Raw genomic sequence first — 16,753 nt, 5'->3', positions numbered from 1 at the left:
TTTTGTTTTCTGTTATTAACCAAAATACTTCAAAGCAATATTATTCTATATGTTTTAATATCAAAGTATGCTGAAATCATTGTCTTGGGAAATGTTTGTGTTTTCTTTTTAAAAAAAAATGGCCCAGCAACTTAATAAAATACAAATACAACAAGAATGTGTCCATAGTACACGGATGCCCCAATTGCACTATCATTTTTTATGATCACTGGACCGAGAAATTGGAGTTAAAACTATAATTTGGCATTAAAATTAGGAAGATCAGATCATAAGGAACATGTGTACTAAGTTACAAGCTGATAGGACTCCAAATTCATCAAAAACTACCTTGATCAAAATCTTTAACATGAAGCGGGACAGACGGACGGACGGTCGAACGAACGAACGAACAGACGCACAGACCAGAAAACATAATGGGCAAAAATGTAGACATGAAGAAGAGAAGACAGCCATATAAAGAAATTGTCTAACTTTCTTTTGGACAAAACAAGTTCAAAATATAATTGAACCAAGACATAATTATTTAACATACATTTCAAACTTTTAAACGTCAAATATGAAAATAAGGCTAAATATCAGCTATCCGAGAAGTAAATACATTTAGCTATTCATGTAGTATGTATTATATTACTAAGAAAATGATTGCATACTAATCAATGTAAACACAATCATAGAGTCGTGGACCAAAGTTGTGGGCAAATAATTTTATAGTTATAATGACTAATCAGCGAAAAAGCCTCCATTTTCTTCAAGCATCTCAAGCTTTTTACAAAATGTTTCAGTATGAAACAATGTAACAGTTATAAAATTGAGAATGGAAATGGGGAATGTGCCAAAGAGACAACAACCCGACCAAAGAGCAAACAACACCCGAAGTCCACCAGTGGGTCTTCAATGCAGCGAGAAATTCCCGCACCCGGAGGCTTCAGCTGGCTTCTAAAGATAAGAGTGCACACCATGAAATGTCTCGCCTTCTTTACTAAACTTTGATATTATGTTGATACTGAGTCCTCAATATAAAGCTTTATTACAACTGTCACATAAACTTAACATTAATCAAGACAAGAGTGCACACGCTGAAATGTCTCGCCTTCTATGCTAATCATTGATATTATGTTGATAGTCCTAAGTATAAAGCTTAGTTTTATTACAACTGTCTCATAAACTTAACATTAACCAAGATAACTAAACAAAGACCAATGAACCTTGAAAATGAGGTCAAGGTCCGATGAACCATGCCAGGTAGACATGTACAGCTAACAATGCTTCTATACAACATATATAGTTGACCCATTACTTATAGTTTAAGAAAAATAGACCAAAACACAAAAACTTAACACTGTGCAATGAACCGTGAAAATGAGGTCACCGTCAAATAAAACCTGCGCGACTGACATAAAGATCATAAAATATTTCCATACACCAAATATAGTTGACCTATGGCATACAGTATTAGATAAAAAGACCAAAACTCAAAAACTTAACTTTGACCACTGAACCATGAAAATGAGGTCAAGGTCACATGACATCTGCCCGCTAGACATGTACACCTTACCATCATTCCATACAACAAATATAGTAGACCTTTTGCATATAGTATGAGAAAAACAGACCAAAACACAAAAATTTAACTATAACCACTGAACCATGAAAATGAGGTCAAGGTCAGATGACACCTGCCAGTTGGACATGTACACCTTACAGTCCTTCCATACACCGAATATACTAGCCCTATTGCTTATAGTATCTGAGATATGGACTTGACCACCAAAACTTAACCTTGATCACTGATCCATGAAATGAGGTCGGGGTCAAGTGAAAACTGTCTGACAGACATGAGGACCTTGCAAGGTACGCACATACCAAATATAGTTATCCTATTACTTATAATAAGAGAGAATTCAACATTACAAAAAATTTGAACTTTTTTTTCAAGTGGTCACTGAACCATGAAAATGAGGTCAAGGACATTGGACATGTGACTGACGGAAACTTCGTAACATGAAGCATCTATATACAAAGTATGAAGCATCCAGGTCTTCCACCTTCTGAAATATAAAGCTTTTATGAAGTGAGCTAACACCGCCGCCGCCGTAGCCGCCGCCGCCGGATCACTATCCCTATGTCGAGCTTTCTGCAACAAAAGTTGCAGGCTCGACAAAAACTAAACATTGACCAATAAACCATGACAAGGAGGTCAAGGTCAGATGAACCATACCAGGTAGACATGTACAGCTAACAATTCTTCCATACAACAAATATAGTTAACATATTGCTTATAGATAATGAAAAACAGGCCAAGACACAAAATCTTAACACTGAGCAATGAACCGTGAAAAGGATGTCAAGGTCAAATAAAACTTGTGCGACTCACATATAGATCATAAAATATTTCCTTACATCAAATATAGTTTACCTTTTGCATATAGAATTAGAAAAAAAGACCAAGACTCAAAAACTTAACTTTGACCACTGAACCATGAAAATGAGGTCAAGGTCAGATGACATCTGCCTGCTAGACATGTACACCTTACAATCATTCCATACACGAAATATAGTAAACCTATTGCATACAATATAAGAAAAACAGACCAAAACACAAAAACTTAACTATAACCATTGAAACCATGAAAATGAGGTCAAGGACATTGGACATGTGACTGACGGAAACTTCGTAACATGAGGCATCTATATACAAAGTATGAAGCATCCAGGTTTTCCACCTTGTAAAATATAAAGCGTTAAAGAAGTGAGCTAACACCGCCGCCGTAGCCGCCACCGCTGGATCACTATCCCTATGTCGAGCTTTCTGCAACTAAAGTCGCAGGCTCGACAAAAAATGTATACTAGTTCAGTGATAATGGACGTCATACTAAACTCTTAAATATACAGAAGAAACTAAAATAAAAATCATAAGACTAACAAAGGCCAGAGGCTCCAGACTTTGGACAGGCGCAAAAATACGGCGGAGTTAAACATTTTTTTATATCTCAACCCTCCCCTTATACCTCTAGCCAATGTAGAAAAAATACACACAATCAAACTCAGTTCCAAAAAAGGGTTACAAAAGAAACTAAACAAAATGACAATGATACATAAATTAACAAAGGACAACTAGCAGTTACTGACATACCAGCTCCGTACCTCAATTAAACTGACTGAAAAATAATGTCGTCATCATATGAATATAAAGTACAATCCCTACCATTAGGGGTCTAGTATTATACCATCATAAAATATATGAGAAAAACATAACCTGTTTCATGCCAACAACTGGATTTAGAATAAATGTGTTAATTTCCAATGCAAAGACCCTATAAGTGAATCAATATCAAAGCCAAAATATGCAATCTTTAATGACCTGACCACAGTATCGTACATATATCCTTTCTTAATCTGAGTCTGTTTAAAAGTACTAAGGTTTTGTTAGCTTTTGAGGTGAAAACCGACATTTTTGTGCTTTGTAAAGAATATTACCATAAAAAAAAAAATGGATGTGAAATACCTGAACGTAAAAGATGTCTGCATGTTGAATTATATTTACGAATGATGTCCTTGTACCAATGATAAAAATTTAGTAAATATTTTAACTAGTTTGTGATGTTGAAACCCCTGGTGTAATATTTTTTCATACAACTATATCGGCAAGCCTTAAATTTGTTCAATCTCGAGCTGTGTTAGAAAATGACAAATTCGGTTGATTAATATAGAATAAACTTTTGATTTTGACACTTTTTAGCACTTCTGCCTTTTTTGATTGACATACAAGTTTGGTATGTTTGTTAACCTAATTGGTTCCACATCTTTGTTTATAATGTAGATAAAGTCAAAGCGATATACTATTTCATTAATTTATTCAAAAATAAATTAACTAAGCAATGGTACATATAAATAAATCATTTGGAAAACTATATGATAAAAAAAGGCAGTAATGTATGATCTCCATTGCAGCAGTATCAACTTTGAAAATATCACAGAATCTACATGTATATAATAAAATGTGTCATTAAATAAGACTATAAAAATAGCTTTAAAAGCAGATTAATAAGTTTAAAAGTCAGTTAAAATACAGACATAATACATCTTCCAGCCCTCTGAAAAATCATTCACTTAAAGGGGTAGACCTTAGTTCAGGGAGATAACTCTTTAAACCAGTAATGCGTTTGTAAAAGTCAAGTTACGTCAATGAATTTTAAGCATTTACCTGAAACATATGGAAATAATCTATGTATCCTAGAAGCTTAGAGCATATTTATGAAAATGGCTGACACAAACGTACTGATGATTTTAAAAGTTATTTCCCTTAACCTAGGTCTACCTCCTTAAATAACTTGTCTACACCGAACAATACTACTTTTAAAGCATGCAGAAAAAAATATACAGATAGATTATACATGTACATCTAATATGTGAAGAACTTTCTACTATTTCATCTAAAACAATACCTTGGAAAACGAAAAAGGAAATGCTAATAGAATAAATTGATAGCGTATAATGAACTTTGCATTCTATACCAAGGTGGAATCAATTAGTTTTATTTCTTCAAAAAATTCAATTTAATTTTCATTTAATAGATTTATTAGGAATTGAATTGAAACACACTATCAAGAGTATGAAAGTCTCAGACTCTTAAAAGGACATGTAGAATGAACAAGTAGAAATAAAAAAAAACAATGGTAAATGACGTCTCTTTTTCATGCTGTGACATATTTCTCATATTATTCTGTATTGTTTATGCATATTCCAACTTCCGCTTCATTTCAACCTCAATCAACAGATTGAATTTCGAGTGAATGAAAATGACTGGATTACATATCCGTTTATTTGAAACTTGATACTTGACTGGGACCCTAAAGCTAGCTAGTTCCCATCAATGTCCAACAAGTGCTTTTCTATTTGATCTGTCCATTCCCACTTCTTCCTCTTTTTGGTCTAACCAGTCTTCATACGTCTCACCATCCCTTGTTCTTCCGAGAGAACGCAAATATAGTCTAAAAGCACTAGGTCCTCTTTCAATTCTTCTTACTTCCTCTTGGGGTCTATGGATGTCTGTTTTCTTCTTTTCGAATTCTCGGTTCTCTAGCCATGTTTCGTATGACTGGCTTTTTTCTATCTCCGCACGTTTTCTGAAAAAAAGGAAGTATACAATGCAACAGTACCAGAACAATTCCATACGACAACTAGTCATTTAAAATATTCTAAATGTATCTTGAATTAAAAATATACAGAAATCAAAAAAGAAAAAAAACCTGCATTTATCATCACCTAAATTTAAGAAAATACGTGTAATGTAGACAATTAAATGACAAACAAATATCAGAAAATTAAAATTGGTTATCTCCATATGTCTATTCACTACATGGAGATACATCATTTCATAAAATATGCCATGAGACTTTTCACTCGATAATAAAAAAGATCTTCAAAAAGGAGGCCCCTCATGGGGGGGTCCTAGTAATCACATAATCACCATTTTTTGCCAATATAATCACATAATCATTAAATATTTGCTTATCTTTAGTAATCATTATAATCATAAACTAAAAATACAGTCCTAGGTAATCAAATAATCATGAAATATTTGGCTTGATAATCAAATAATCATTAAAAAAACGGCCAAGTAATCACATAATCAAAAACCCCATGAGGGCCCTCAAAAAGAAAACAAAAGAGTAAACAAAAAAACAATTTAGTTATTGAAAGCAGATTTGAAATCCATCTTAAACACATGATAAACACGCAATTCTATATATAAAAAAAAAGTTCTGGTTCAACAATATAGATGTTTGGGTTAACAGAAATGATATAAGTTTTATAATATGATTTCGAGTTGATTTGAAGATAGCAAACTCACAGACTACTTTTTATCTAGCTAACAAGATCGTTTGCATGAATATATGTGATAAAAGCTATTCTAAGATATCAGGCGTACTTTCGTGTACGCCATACGCATGTTTTGTATACAAAAGACGTCATAAGTGATGCTCAAATAAAACAATGTTAAAATGTCAAATAAAGACATGGTTTCTGGTTATATCTGAATTACACAACGGCGACATAACACAAATTAGCATTACATTATATATTTTCTAATATCCTTGTTAATAATTTTGTAAAAATACATGGTTCTTCCTTTCTTTAAAATTCAATCAACTATTGTTTACAATAAAATTAAGCAAGCAAATTTTCAGGGTCCTTTAAAGATGATTATACGATATGAAGGTTACTCATTATTGAAGACCTTATGGTGACCGGTAGTTGTAAATGTTTGTGTCATTTTGGTATCTTGTTGAGAGTTTTCTCATTAGCAATCATACCACTACTTCTTATTCCTATATAAAACTTGTCCTTTGCACACCATTCGGTTTGAATGAATTTTATTACATATTGTGTAAACTGTGGTGGTAGGGGGGGGGGGTGAAGGGGGGAGTTAAAATCAGGATTAAATGTTATATTTTACACAAAATGAAATAAAAATTGAAACTGTTAGACAAACAAGAAATCAAGTATGTAAATAAGCTTAAAAAAAGAAATAAATGGTTAATAAAAGATGAAGGGTGTGAATCTGAAATTACTTACTCATCCAATTTTCTGTGTAGGCATGAAATATAGAAACAAAACATTTAGCATAAAAAGTTTTTAAAGCTGACATTTTTTAACGGAGAACTATTGCATGTATTGCATCTTTTGATTCTTAACTTAATTACATATTTTTCTTGTTGCTTTAAAAAAGACTTCACAAATTTAATGTTTAGAAGATAGCAATGTTGTTTTTGAAGACTTCTAGACATCAAGGGGCTCTTTGAAGATCAAAAATAAAGTTAAGTGGCGATACATTATCGATACTAGTAAGCGTGTTTTTATGACCAAACAATCAGAATAGAATCCCTTCAAATCTACAAATTATGTTCGTTTTCCTAACCATTCTGAGAGTACAAATGAAAAAAGTACAAACAGTAAAATATAAAGGATATAACTTTGTTTCAAGCTTTTCAAACGAAAATTTGTGGTTATTATAGTCATAAATAGAGTTTACTAATCCCTAGATTAAAGACTATTTGTGACAGTTCAATAAAGTTTAACGTTCCTGTTTGCAAAGCTGAAAATACAATATAAATTGTAAGTCTACTTAATATTGAGCAAGGTTATTTTTGATTCAGTTTAATTCTAAAATGACAAATAAACATCACAAAAACTACAGGAATTTATATTAAAACTTCTGCTATAAAATGTTATTCAAGAAGTATGTATAATTTCTTTTGTTTTGATCTATGATAAAACATTTGTATACTTTAAAACAATAACATATAATGTAATACAACAGCAAAAATATGAGGCACGACTTACCCGAGACCTTTTATTTTCTCTCTAAAGAAATAATAAGCTCATCAATTTCAAAGAGGTAACAACTTGAAATGTAATTTAATGCCAACTTATTATAAAAACTCTATTAGTGTTCGTTTAATAAGGACTTGATGAGCAATAAACGTGAAAACGTATCACATGGTAAAGTATGGTCAAAATTAAGGATAAAAAAATCAGGGTGATCGGTTCGTTATTCCTGTAATTTCATATATGACCTTTTTGTGTAATAGTATTAAAGAAAAAGGAAACGAAAGTTGATGAAAGAGGACAATAAAAACATAACAAGATATAGAATAGCTTGATAACAAATTTCCGAACATTTCATACATTATGTGTTAGATGTATACTAAAAATTCATCAAAACGAGTGTGTAGTGAAAAACCTAAATTTCACAAGACATACAGAAATGAATGGACATAAGGGGATTAAGTAGGTTATACAGGGCATATGCATATTTCGACATGGGAATATGAAATAACATTGCAATAGTAAAATGGTTAAGGTAAAATAGAGAGAGAGAACTGCATGAGCATTCATTTTAACAGAAGTTCTTTATAATATCCCAAACAATCAATTTCGTTTGTCAACTAAACATAACCATGATAACAGTTCATGAATAAGAACATGCAATATTTGTTTTGAACTATACATTTTTTTTTAAATCTTGTAGTTTATTTCTTTTTTTATTATATTTGCTGACTAAAATAAATTCCAACTCCGAAAAAAAAAAAAGATTTTAGAAACTTAAATACTTTACCTTTCATTTTCCTCAGACTTTTCTTTTTCTTTCTTTGCCTTTATTACATCTAGTGATTTTTGTTCCCGTGCTTTCTTTTTTCCAATCCATTCATCATAAGAGAAAGGTTGTTTACTACAATTTATGAGAAAATGATAGTGCACCCTTGGAATTTAAAGAACAATTTTAACATTGTGAATACTCAAGATAGCAATATACACGTAATAGTTAAAACAGTACATTGTATTTAACAAATCGTACACATCTGACGCTATGATTTGTTTGAAATACGTAATTTTATTTTATCAGTTCACTAAATCATACCGTGTTTTCATATTTTAATTTCCAAACAACAGTATGTCTTGGGTATTTAACAAACTGCTTCCTAAAAATGCGTCAAAAAGTTACGTCATGTACATAGGTGAGATCTAATGTCATTTAAGACGTACACTTGAGCTGTAAAGTTGAGCATTACAAATTAATATTTATTTACTTTTAAACGTCCTCATTGTATTTTACCACAACACGCAATGGGACGTTGTCTCTACTGCACTGTCGCATACTAACAAAATCTTTTAAAGACTGACTGCAAGTTGTGATGCATCATTAGCCTCTAATGCGTGTTTTCTATTCCCTATTCCCTTATGACGGTTTAACACAATACGATATCAAAAAGTTCTGAAGATGGAAACCCAAGACCTTGACAGCACGATTTACTTTGTCAGTGTGAAAAATCTTGCATCTAGTTCTTTATATGTCGGGCGCCCAACTTTTCGAGGGAACAATGTGATGTGCTGAAAGCATGCGTTACTTAAAATCTTAACGTTTGTAAAATGTTATTATCTAAACCTAATGATGTAAGATCTAGAGTCTTTGAGATGAAACATCGAGCAAACTTCTTTAAGTACAGAGTGCTAAACTTAATCTCAACTACAAACCCAACGTCTCGAGCGTGTGCACTTTAATATAAAATCATTTACGCATATTTCTCCTGTGACAAGGATTTTGGAGATATTATATTACTGAAGAGTCCCAGGTTTTTATCATTCATCAAAGATACCAGTCTTAAAATTGTGTACAGCAGACGCGCGGTTCTTCTGCAAAAGGCTTATAATTGCATGACACACAAAAGTTAAATAGCCAAAATGAAGAACGAAGATGAACAGCACTGGGGATCTCAAATTCCGGAAGTTTTCGCCAAATACAACTAAAGTAAATATATGTATAAATAATTTAACTCTTAGCCCACATTTTTATATGGACAAATATTTTGGAAATATTATAATACCGAAGGGTTGTTCGTTCATTTCTGAAATGACTTCATTCTAGATCCTTAAGGCAAAATTAAACATATTAACTCGCAATTTACATAACAAGTGTACTATTTTTCAATTCAAAAGGTGAGATTATAATAACAATTCGATTGTTATAGATATAAAAATCATAAACTATTTTATATCTTCATATCATAAATTCGATTGTTATAGATATAAAAATCATAAACTATTTTATATCTTCATATCATAAAAATCAAGAGCTGTCAAAATGACAGTAAACCGGATTCTTTAACATTTATTTGTGTTCTGGCATTTATCAATATTACAAGGACCAAAACTCCTAATAGGTAAAATTTATGATTATCAATATCAAACTTGACTTCCATGTTGTCAACAATAACAACATATAAACTAGATAGAAAATGACTCTCTAGCAGGACAAACAACCGTAACTCCTGAACGGTATAAGTCAAAATCGTCATTATTGAACTTGACATCCATTTTGTTGTCAGTAACAATATATTAAAATTTTAAAAGGTTTGGTTGACTGGTTCATGAGAAAATGCATGGACACGACATTTTTTAAACTTTCAAGAACCGTAACTCCTGAACGGTAAAAGTAAAAATCGTCATTATTGAACTTGACCTCCGTTATGTTGTCAGTAACAACATATTAAAATTTTAAAAGGTTTGGTAGAACGGTTCATGAGTAAATGCACGGACACAACATTTTTTAAACTTTCAAGAACCGTAGCTCCTGAACGGTAAAAGTCAAAATCGTCATTATTAATCTTGACCTCCATTTTGTTGTCAGTAACAACATATTAAAATTTTAAAAGGTTTGGTTGAACGCTTCATGAGTAAATGCATGGACAACATTTGGTTGCCGCCCGCCCGCCCGTCGTACATCCCGAAATCAATAACCGACATTTTTGACACAAAAATCCGGTTAAAAAGTTAGAAAAAAAACATATTCTTTACACAGGTTTTTCAAAAACAGCAATTTAAAATCTAAGCTTATTTGATTGGTTTATTTATTTTTTATATCAAACCATGTTTGCAATGATATATAGTTTAAAATATATTAAATGAAATCATAAACGGAAACGTGATGTTAATTAACAAAATGTCTTTTGCTATCAAGTCCTAAAAAGTAGAGCGTTTTTTTCAATGAACACAGGACAACAAATTGACAAGCGTACTTGTACATGCCTAAAAAGGAAGTATTCTACCATTATCGGATTTTTCCAATGAACAAAAAATCATTGTACTTGTAGTAAAACCAAATCATTCATTGGTGGTTATTGTTCAATGAGAAAAGTATTTAATCAATCAAAATAACATTTAATTACATTCACATGATAAATTTTCTGAAAAGCGATTGCCAGCGTATGAACTATCAAACAAGTGATGTGTCTAAGCAGTATGTGTATCTAGATTCAGTAGATACATTTGATCTCACATCATTCCTCATTGTTACACATGCCATATTCTGTCAGATTTAAATCACCATTTGAAGAATCAACTGATTTTTTCATATATATATTTGTTAGATATGATATACATTGTAGTGACATTTACACTAGTTATCTCTCTGTGCACCCGTGTCAAGATAAACAAGAGTGCACACGCTGAAATGTCTCGCCTTCTATACTAATCATTGATATTATGTTGATAGTCCTAAGTATAAAGCTAAGCTTTAATACAACTGTCACATTAACTTAACATTAACCAAGATAACTAAACAAAGACCAATGAACCTTGATAATGAGGCAAAGGTCAGATGAACCATGCCAGGCAGACATGTACAGCTAACAATGCTTCTATACAACATATATAGTTGACCTATTACTTATAGTTTAAGAAAAATAGACCAAAACACAAAAACTTAACACTGTGCAATGAACCGTGAAAATGAGGTCACGGTCAAATAAAACCTGAGCGACTGACATAAAGATCATAAAATATTTCCATACACCAAATATAGATGACCTATGGCATATAGTATTAGATAAAAAGACCAAAACTCAAAAACTTAACTTTGACCACTGAACCATGAAAATGAGGTCAAGGTCACATGACATCTGACTGCTAGATAGGTACACCTTACAATCATTCCATACAACAAATATAGTAGACCTATTGCATATAGCATGAGAAAAACAGACCAAAACACAAAAATTTAACTATAACCACTGAACCATGAAAATGAGGTCAAGGTCAGATGACACCTGCTAGTTGGACATGTACACCTTACAGTCCTTCCATACACCGAATATACTAGCCCTATTGCTTGTAGTATCTGAGATATGGACTTGACCACCAAAACTTAACCTTGTTCACTGATCCATGAAATGAGGTGGAGGTCAAGTGAAAACTGTCTGACAGACATGAGGACCTTTCAAGATACGCACATATCAAATATAGTTATCCTATTACTTATAATAAGAGAGAATTCAACATTACAAAAAATCTGAACTTTTTTTTCAAGTGGTCACTAAACCATGAAAATGAGGTCAAGGACATTGGACATGTGACTGACGGAAACTTCGTAACATGAGGCATCTATATACAAAGTATGAAGCATCCAGGTCTTCCACTTTCTAAAATATAAAGCTTTTAAGAAGTTAGCTAACACCGCCGCCGCCGCCGGATCACTATCCCTATGTCGAGCTTTCTGCAACAAAAGTTGCAGGCTCGACAACAAAAACTATGAAAGGGCTTAACTCTTTAATAATGACATTTGCTATCGCCTCTTAAGAGACAGATACAGGAGAACTCAATTGAGAGTATACTTTATGATAAGCTTAAGGTATCACTGTGTATTCACTAAACCCAATTAGGAATTGATAGTATCCAAATCTAAGTATAACAATATTGACACCATGATCTTCTGTATTTCAAAATTGCCAATTTTAAACTTTCAATGTTTTAAAAAAAATCAACTAATGTATCTAGTTTTTAGATACATGTCCACATATATACTTACAGTGTGAAAAACTATTTTAAAATTGCCGATTGGGGCTACTTTTATGCATTTATACTTTGATGACATGTTAAGAAATACGAAATAACATTGCAACAAAAGTATTTGACACACATGAGGTTGTAGTATTTTGAAAACGTTAAAATACTTTTGAAAATAGTTATAAAGTGAATCAATTTTGAGAAAGTTTGATAAAGCTCTTTTGAAGTATCATAAAATACGATTCATTCTTTTAATAATCTAAATCCAAATATATAGAATACCATTGAATTAACTAAAAAGACAATCTGACATACTGAAGTTATGTCAGGAGTAAATAGCTGCAACACATTTGATTGAGGGGAGAACTGTGAAAAGGAAATGACAAATTTGTGAAATAAGTTAAGACAATAGAAAGTAGTAACATGCTGTACTTATATATCTATACGTTTAGGTGTCATTGCAACAGGTAATGGAATTCTTCAGTTGGTTACAAAAAGGTTTTTTCTTATTCTCATCTAAACGATACCATATTGACTACCAGTATCGCATAGATTGACTATGGAAGAAAATATCTTTATTTCAAATTTAATTCAAACAAATGTGCAATAAAAAATTATGCATCCATGTGCATGCTATCATTCATGGTGCTACCATGTGAAATTGGACAAACAAATTACTATGGTGAGCTCCATCTTTCTGGATGATAAGATGTGAAATGGGAAAAGTTTGGTGTTTTGGGAGATTAATATTGTTGTAGAGATCATTAGATTCTGGGTTGTAACATGTTAAAGGTGTAAACCTAAATTGAAATAATGTGTCATGCAATATTTATAAAACTTTAGAACCAAATTTCCTTTGCATGCTACTTACTTTCTACTTGGTCTAGAATGTCTATGACTGAAATATATCATTCGAAAAAAATTACCTTTAAAAAAATGTCAAAGTTTATTCCATGTAAAATAATACTAGTTTAGTATAGGGATACATACTTCGATTTGTATTTAACTGACGCTAATGTCATAGTCCCTTTGTAAACGAATTCATAAAAACTGAAGGCATGAACTTAGTTCATCTTTCATCTTCTATTCTATTCAACACATTTTTTTAATTGTTTTAAATTTTACTTATCAGCTTAATTTGTTTCCGAAACAAAAGTATTTCATACCTTTGGAATAGTATATTTGTTAATGACAATAGCACTTTTTTAATGTCATTGTCACCAAGAGCGTTTCTGGATTAATTTTTTTCATGAATGCTAACACTAAAACATTTGATAGCAAGATGTGGAAGTTGATTCATATGCAGAAATGCTCGGGGCTATATATTACCAAAATGGACGTCTTCAATATAAAATTTCCTAAAGAGAGCTGTAACCTTAGTTCTTAATCATTGCTAAAATCATCAACGTGGATTTTAAGAAAAGTGAGTTACAAGTCATGACAGTATCGAAGTATTCCTGACCTGATGTTATCTTTGTGATTGACAACCAACAGAGCTGATGATATCCTTGTGATTGACAACCAACTGACAACCGCTGTAACTGTGTCTGTTCTTCTATTAATACAAACATAAAATACATACCCAGATCTAGGTTTAGTTCTTTCTTCTTTAATAACAGGCAGTCTCAATGAACCTGAAAACGATTTAAATCATAAGATTAAAATTCAAAATTGATAAAGAACTTCCTTTTAAATTGATAAATACTGATATACTATGTATTAAATTAGAAACACATCTTTGTTTTAACATATCAGTAGCGAGATGTCAGCTGTTAATATCATCATACTGAACAGCTGTTTGTGCTTATTTCTATGTGAATTATAATAAAAGGTACAGGATTATAATTTGATACGCCAAACGCACGTTTCGTCTACATAAGACTCATCAGTAACATGAGTAACGCTCAATTCAAAAAAGTTATAAAAGTCAAACAAGAAGTTAAAAAGCATTGAGGACTCAAAATTCCAAAATGTTAATTGTGCCAAATACGGCTAAGGTTATCTCATGTATACCATATAATATTTGAACTACACTGAAACTGACATGAACAAATTATTGTAATTTAAAAAAAAACCATGTTATTTGAATAAAACTTACGAATATACATTGTTGGTTACTTGATTTTGGCAATAACATTTAAATACCCCTAAAAAAGTATTCAGATATTGATACTGGCTTTCCTTTTCTATTGTGGTTGCTTAATTTTGGCATTTTGTTTTATAATTACCAACATAATTTGTCATGAAATAAGCAAAATGGATGATTTTCAACCATGGACAGCTGACAAAGGTTTCTTGACAATGAATTAAAAAGTGTGTTTTTAGGGGGAATGATCTCCCTCCTGGATATTACCAAGATACAAATATTTCAATTAGTAATGTTTCTATATCTAGCTACAATGGGGATAACAATAAGTAAAATAACAAAATACTGAAATGAAAATAAAATAAAAAAAAAGATCCTTATCAATAGGCAAAATCAAAAGCTCAAATGCATAAAACGAATGGAATACAACTATCATATTCCTGACTAAGAACAGGCATATTCCCTTATGTAGACAATGATGAATTAAACCTGGTTCTAAACTATAAACCTAGCTTAACCTCTCACTTGTATGACAGTGGTATAAATTCTCATTATATTGACAATTATTATACTGATGAGTCTTATATGTAGACGAAACTCGCGTATGGCGTAATAAATTATAATCCTGGTACCTTTGATAACTAATTATATAAGATATAGTAAATGACTTCATTTGACACTTACTGCAAAGTTACATGCATTGGATAATTTTAGATATATTTCAGAAACATTTAAAAAAATATCATTGTTAGTTGTATCTATGCTTTAGTTATAGTTACCTTCTTCGCCGTCTTCATCTTCTACAATTTCGTACTCTTCTTCGTGTGGTTCTCCGCTACCATATAATCTTTCCCTGGTTAATTCACGAGGGTGTGCTTTTCGTCTAGGGGAATTCATTCTAGTCCCTTCATACTCAGATGGAGGTAGAATGTTTGAAAAATAAAGCTGGCATTGGTTTCCCTTTAACCAAACTGGGAAAGCTGAATCGTTAAATTGATGAGCCATTCTTTCAGGTTCTGCGCTCTTTTTTGTTTGTTTTGCTCTCTGTTGCCATCGAAACAAAAATAAATGACGTTCACATGTTTTATCTTGGTTGTATTTTGCAGCAATTCCTAAAGCGTCGTTACCATCAACATCTCTTGCTCCGATGTCTGACCCTGTTTGCAAAAGAAATTACAAGCAATGGCTTATGAATGTTAATACAAAAACGATCTACACATTTTCAAAGAAAAGTATGAAACTTTGGGTTATAATCCTTTAATTCTCTATTCTATAATAAAATTTTAAACACATCAATAATCATGACATGACTTATCAATTGTCAATAAAATTTTATATATGTGTACATTGTACGTCTTTTAGAGATACTAGTGGCTTTCTTTAAGAACACATACCACTTTCTAAAAGGACGTCGACGATTTTCGATTGACCTTGAGCTGACGCAACATGGAGAGCCGTTCGACCAGCAGGTGTTGTAGCACTCAAACTTGCACCTGTAAGGAAAATGAAAAAAATATCATTAGCATTCAGGGATCTCCATGGATGAAAATTGAACCATGGAGGAACTTTCACCATTACAAACCTTGTCTATGCTGTACAGTGTAGCGCGATCGGAAGTATTTTATCCCTCCATACAAGGAATGGTGAACATGCTAATTCATTGCTTATTTAAATTATATAATACTTTGAATTTTCATTATAGAATTAGAAGGATCAATATTTTCATTTATTGCCGTTTTTAACCATTCAAATGCCAAGTCTTCATGGTCCCCCCTTAAGTCGAGAATGACCAAAAGCTGTCATGAAGGGCCCCATGTAGATTTCTTGTATTTTTGGGGGTTAAAAATCGCTTATTTTTCATGGACACTGTCAAATTCAGAACCCATTACCGGTATGGCTGATTTGCAGCAACACTAAAACGATTCGTACGGGTTATGTAAAAGGTTAAAGAGATTTGTAAAGCAAACGTTGACAAATGAAAAGGGTTTTAATGACTTTATCTGGCAAATTGATGCTGTGCAACGTCTGAATAAAAACCGGAAACGCGGATGTATCAATTTGATTGTAATATACGAAATGAATTCGGAATTACGATACGATATTTCTTTACAGGAAATATTTTTTTTATATATAAGTTTTTACTTTTAAACTTTTAAAGTTATTCTAAATTATCGTTACAGCAGTACTCGAGTTATTTGCGATGAAATAATATTTACTGTTTTGCGTCTTATTTTGTACTTCTTAAAAAAGGGGGATGCTGATTGCGTAAGTCAAAATAAAGCATGTGTTCGACTTGTTAAACTGTTTTCTTTGTAACTGGAT

At 32.0% G+C, this 16,753-nt stretch overlaps 1 protein-coding gene across 6 annotated transcripts in view; it reads right to left on the bottom strand.

Moving 5' to 3' along the window:
- Positions 1-3,837: 3,837 nt before the first annotated feature.
- Positions 3,838-16,753, bottom strand: part of LOC139523776 (ankyrin repeat domain-containing protein 60-like) — a 29,914-nt gene continuing 16,998 nt past the window's right edge. The window contains exons 4-11 of one of the 6 annotated variants that reach the window (XM_071318027.1): positions 15,826-15,924; positions 15,211-15,588; positions 13,928-13,979; positions 13,217-13,243; positions 8,123-8,236; positions 7,348-7,368; positions 6,580-6,591; positions 3,838-5,126 (exon numbers count right to left, since the gene is read on the bottom strand). In XM_071318027.1, the coding sequence (XP_071174128.1) occupies positions 4,871-5,126; positions 6,580-6,591; positions 7,348-7,368; positions 8,123-8,236; positions 13,217-13,243; positions 13,928-13,979; positions 15,211-15,588; positions 15,826-15,924 (959 nt within the window). In that variant the 3' untranslated portion in view covers positions 3,838-4,870. The remainder of the gene's footprint in view (positions 5,127-6,579; positions 6,592-7,347; positions 7,369-8,122; positions 8,237-13,216; positions 13,244-13,927; positions 13,980-15,210; positions 15,589-15,825; positions 15,925-16,753) is intronic. The other 5 variants (XR_011664686.1, XM_071318029.1, XM_071318028.1 and 2 more) reach the window with 5 other exon arrangements.

The sequence above is a fragment of the Mytilus edulis genome, chromosome 5 (genome assembly GCF_963676685.1).
Source record: "Mytilus edulis chromosome 5, xbMytEdul2.2, whole genome shotgun sequence".
NCBI lineage: Eukaryota > Metazoa > Mollusca > Bivalvia > Mytilida > Mytilidae > Mytilus > Mytilus edulis.
Note: the sequence above shows the minus strand (reverse complement) of the source record. Positions and strands in the feature narration are given on the sequence as shown.